The sequence below is a fragment of the Penaeus japonicus genome, unplaced genomic scaffold (genome assembly GCF_977035675.1).
Source record: "Penaeus japonicus unplaced genomic scaffold, GWHDUDI00000001_assembly GWHDUDI00000003, whole genome shotgun sequence".
NCBI classification, from domain to species: Eukaryota; Metazoa; Arthropoda; class Malacostraca; order Decapoda; family Penaeidae; genus Penaeus; species Penaeus japonicus.
The window spans coordinates 17,994,147-17,999,146 of record NW_028234405.1 but is presented as its reverse complement, the minus strand read 5'-3'; the positions used below and the strand labels follow the sequence as shown (position 1 = coordinate 17,999,146).

At 36.5% G+C, this 5,000-nt stretch overlaps 1 protein-coding gene across 3 annotated transcripts in view; it reads left to right on the top strand.

Annotated features, from left to right (window-relative positions):
• The window catches only part of LOC122247788 (small G protein signaling modulator 3 homolog), a 17,586-nt gene that overhangs the window by 3,903 nt on the left and 8,683 nt on the right, over positions 1 to 5,000 (top strand). For all 3 annotated transcript variants that reach the window (XM_043007387.2, XM_043007386.2, XM_043007388.2), the window contains exons 2-7: positions 118 to 329; positions 1,185 to 1,338; positions 1,740 to 1,838; positions 3,057 to 3,220; positions 3,362 to 3,572; positions 4,467 to 4,597. In XM_043007387.2, coding sequence (XP_042863321.1) covers positions 185 to 329; positions 1,185 to 1,338; positions 1,740 to 1,838; positions 3,057 to 3,220; positions 3,362 to 3,572; positions 4,467 to 4,597 — 904 coding nt within the window. In that variant the 5' untranslated portion in view covers positions 118 to 184. The remainder of the gene's footprint in view (positions 1 to 117; positions 330 to 1,184; positions 1,339 to 1,739; positions 1,839 to 3,056; positions 3,221 to 3,361; positions 3,573 to 4,466; positions 4,598 to 5,000) is intronic.

Genomic DNA, 5,000 nt, shown 5'->3' with positions numbered 1-5,000 from the left:
TTTAAAAACTTGTGATAATTTCAGTCATATAATAATATCTGACGGCGATATGATATGAAGTTATAAAAATTACTTACTAAAAGTATCTTAGACATGTCCTCTTCCTGCCTATTTCAGATAATCCCAGAAGTCAATATAAGATCAGATACGGAAAGAGAACAAGGAAAACAATCCCCGAAGTGCCATGAAGATAGCGCGGACCCTCTTTGGCCCTCGCGCCCCAGACGGCTACTCAGACGGCACAACCCAAGTCCACGTCGACACAGCTGTTGACGAGGACGAGAATGATGAGGTGTTCCTCCCAGACGCACCAGAAGGGCTGACAACAGGTGAGAGGGCAAGGACTGTTTTTATTTTCATTGCTGTTATGATTATTTTTATCAATTTTACCATTGTTATTGTTATTATTATTATTATTATTATTGTTATTATTATTATTATTATTATTATTATTATTATTATTATTATTATTATTATTATTATTATTATTTATTGTTATTGTTATTATCGTTATTATTATTATTATCATTATTATTATTACTATTATTATTGTTGTTATCAATACCATTATTATTATTATTATTATCATTATTACAATAATCATCGTCATCATCATCATCATCAATCATCATCATCATCATCATCATCACCATCATCATCATCATCATCATCATCACCATCACCATCATCATCATCATCATCATCAATAATCATCATCATCATGATGATCATCATCATCATCATCATCATCATCATCATCATCATCATTATTGTTATGATGATGATGATGATGTAGTAGTAGTAGTAGTAGTAGCAATAGTGGTAGTAGAAGTAGAAATAGTAGTAGAAGTAGTAGTAGGAGAAGTAGTAGTAAGAGTAGTAGTAGTAGTATAAATAGTTGTAGAAGTATTAATAGGAGTAGTAGTATTAGTATTCCTGATATTATTTTTAATGCTTGTTATGAAGATTATTTTCATCATCATCACTATTATTATGAATTATTTTATTTTGATGATGATAGTAATAATAATAATTATGATAATAACGATAGTGACGAGGATGAGGACAATAATGATAATGATAATGATGATGAAAGAAACTGAAACTGAAATAAGAAAATAACAAAAAAAAATAAGAAGTAAAAAAGTCATTTCTCACTTATTAATTCCCCGTCTTCCCTTCAGGCATTAGCATCGGCAGGAGTTGCAGTGGGGTGACGGAGCCATGCATCGGGGGTCCCTTTTCGGCCATCACCCCTTCCATGTGGCCCCAAGACATCCTCCTGAAACTGTCGCAGCAGGACCAGCACATTGACCCCAACCACCAGCCAGATTATCGGTTTGTTTTTTATATTTTTTACTCTTATAATTTTTTTTTCTTTCTTTCTTTCTTTATTCTCTCTCTCTCTCTCTTTATTGTATTTTTTTCTCTTGTATTTTTTTTCTGGGTGGGGGAGATTTGATGGCATATGTGGGATAGATTTCAAGAATGTTTTTACTGGTTGTGTCAGGTGGGAAACCCCATTATATGTTGTTGTAGTTTTGATGTGTGCCCAGCTGTTACAAGGAAAGAAAATGTTATAAAAAGTTGTTACCGTAAAGGATCAATTTTCCAGAGCTATGAGATATTTGGATGTAGAATGAGAGAGAAGCTGTTCATCATCTGCTGTTTATCCCTATGAAATTTCCACTTCCACTCAAACCTTAGGAAATGATTCAGCAATTGTGACTTTATTGCAGGTTTGATGAATTTGGCTTTCGTGTCGAGGAGGAGGACGGCCCTGAGCAGAGTAGTAAAAAGCTCCTGAGTCAGCCGTTTGTTGAGGATCCACAGCACAGGTAACTGTTTATATATTTTGATGTCTTGGGTAGGAGGAAAGGAAATTGTCACATTTTATTGATGTTATTGTTATCACTGACTTTTATTGTTGGCATTTTTATTGATTATTTTTGTTGTTATCACTCTTATTTGTTATTTTTATTATTGCTATTATTATTTTGTTTTTTATTTTTGCTATTGTGATTATTATTTTTATTGTTGCTATCATTGTTATTATTTTTATTGTTGCTATCATTGTTATTATTTTTATTATTATCATTATTATTACTGTTAATGCTGCTATTATCATTATCTTTATTATATTCACAAAAGGAAGTATAGTATTCAGCCATTGCAAACGGGGGATAGATTCGCTTGCTCAGTGTCCAGGATGGTTTTTAATTCAGAGCGAGGCAACTTCACACAACATACTTTGACTTTTCCCACTCTCTCTCAGTCACTCATGATACAACTAGAGCCAGTTTTGTGCTTTATTTTTTTGTGTTTTATTGTGTTTAGAGACTTATATTTGTCATATAACAGGCTCCATCAGTAATGCAGTTGACTAAAATTGTAGTATGGGATCCATATCAGCTCATAAAAGTATTATGGGAGGACTAAAAGCAACTTTATTTTTTTGTATTTATGTACTGCCATGAATGAATACAAAATAAATAACCAATTACAATTCAGATAGCATGAAGAGATAGGGAAGAGAAGGAAACCTATGCTTACGACTGTGAGTGCCACAGTAAAAGGCATCCCCACTGACAAAAGGGTACATTTTAGACACTGTGCATGGTTTGAGTCACCTTCCTCTTCCATGCTGATTGCACATCCTTCATTGGTGGTACTTCAGAGCAAGAGGTTGGGAACCAGCTGTGTGCCATTCCTCTATAAAGATAGTGCTTGCTAGAGACTGTGGATGGGTGTCATTCAAGGCTCTCTCTTCTGCTGGTGCTTGAAGAAAGTTGTGCCATCTAGGTTTTGGATGTTAGGTTTGCTTGATATTACAGTAATTATAGTAATTATGACTGCAATGGTCATCATCAATCACTACTTACTCATAGCACAATAAAATAGCACAGTGATCCAAAATCCCCGAACGTCATGTACGTCATTACACCCATCTTCAGGCCAAAGCTCCTGCTTCTTGTATTTCATACGCACTGGGTCAATAGATACTTAAGCCTAACTCTATAATTCAGAAGATCATCATCTACCCTATATCATTCCAGATTACAGTGGATAGCATACCTGGAATTTAGTCACAGTGACGAGGTAGGGGAACTGACCTGGGACCATGTTGATGTTCGGCTGCCAAGGACCGACAAGCTGAGAGGGATGGTCAAGGCTGGGGTCCCTCACTCCCTTCGGCCGCAATTGTGGCTGAGACTGTCTGGTGAGATTTTTACATTTCTTTCTTCTTCTCTTTGAGGATCATTTGGAATCTTTTTAGGGTGTCTGTGATTAATTGTCTGTTACATTGTTCAAGCATTGCTGATTATAGAAACTGACGTTTTTTATCATTGTAATACCATAGGTGCCCTTCAGAAGCAGCAGCAGTCTGACATATCATATCGAGATGTGGTGAAAGCATCGAGCAATGATGCCCTCATGACCAGTAAACAGATAGAGAAGGACCTGCTACGTACCATGCCCACCAATGCATGCTTCTCTCAACTCACTTCCACAGGCATTCCACGACTAAGGCGGGTTTTGAGGGCTCTTGCTTGGCTCTACCCTGATATTGGGTAAGTTTCTGGAATTGTGAAAATGTATTTTTTATATATTTATAATTAAGTAAAAAGGTTGATAAACATGAACACATGCACTCAAACACTTGTGCTCAGGCATATCCCCCGAATCCCCCCCTTCGCTGCATACACACAATTACCCCCCACACACTCAAACACTCAAAAACTAATGCCCACCCACCCATGCTCACTAACTTACTCTCTTATATTCATACTCTCACACTGACATACAATGACACACACACACACACACACACACACACACACACACACACACACACACACACACACACACACACACACACACACACACACACACACACACACACACACACACACACACACACACACACACACACACACACACACACACACACACACACACACACACACACACACACACACACACACACACACACACACACACACACACACACACACACAGAGAGTACATTCACATACATATGGATATGTATATCAAGTGAATTCCTTATTCTTAACTATTTCTCTCTTCTATATATCTGCTATTAAGTCATGTTAAGTAGTACTTATAGAATAATAAGAAATTTAGCACCTATTTAGGAAGCACTGTATTCTTCTACTCATTACTCTGGGATCTGTAAATTAACACTCTGAAATATAGCTCATTAACCACATGAATGATAACTTTTACTTCACAGCTTTACTTAGTGTTCTCATGACTGGTGTGCATCCATGATTTTATTGGCTTTTGAGACTATTAACCCCTATGTAAACAGAAGCTAATCTTAACTCCTGTACCCACTTCTCATATAAGTGCATGGGCACATTGGTAAAAGCTGTAACTACCAAAAATTAGTCCTGTCATAACTGGCTTTTGCATGTTGAATACTAACTGGGTGTGCACGTCAGGTATTGCCAAGGTACGGGGATGATTGCTGCATCTCTGCTGCTTTTCTTAGAAGAGGAGGAAGCTTTCTGGGTAATGTGTACTATAGTGGAGGATCTGCTGCCTGCATCCTACTACTCCTCCACTCTGCTGGGTAAGGATTACTCAAGGATGCTGTTTGATTTACTGTAGAAGCAAAACTACATATATTGTGTTTTATTTTCAGGAAATTGAATTGAATGTATTGGAAGTAATGGAGTAAGGTCCTATGTGACAGTGTATCTGGAAGTTATTAAAATACTTAATTATTGAAGTTCTGTCAATAGGTAATGACTGAAAACAGTTGATGTTGAATTCATTTGTTAGATTTGAAGCATGTCCACACTCATACTGTCCATTCCTATTCTGATTCCTACTTCCATCTTTATTTTATTTCTCTTCTGTATACTTAATTTTTTTCAGTACTAAAGCTTAGACACAAATTTTCTTGGTTCATGAGTTCCTAGATGTAAGTCATTAATGTTTAGCTTGTATCTCCAAAACTGTTAGCTTGTCAA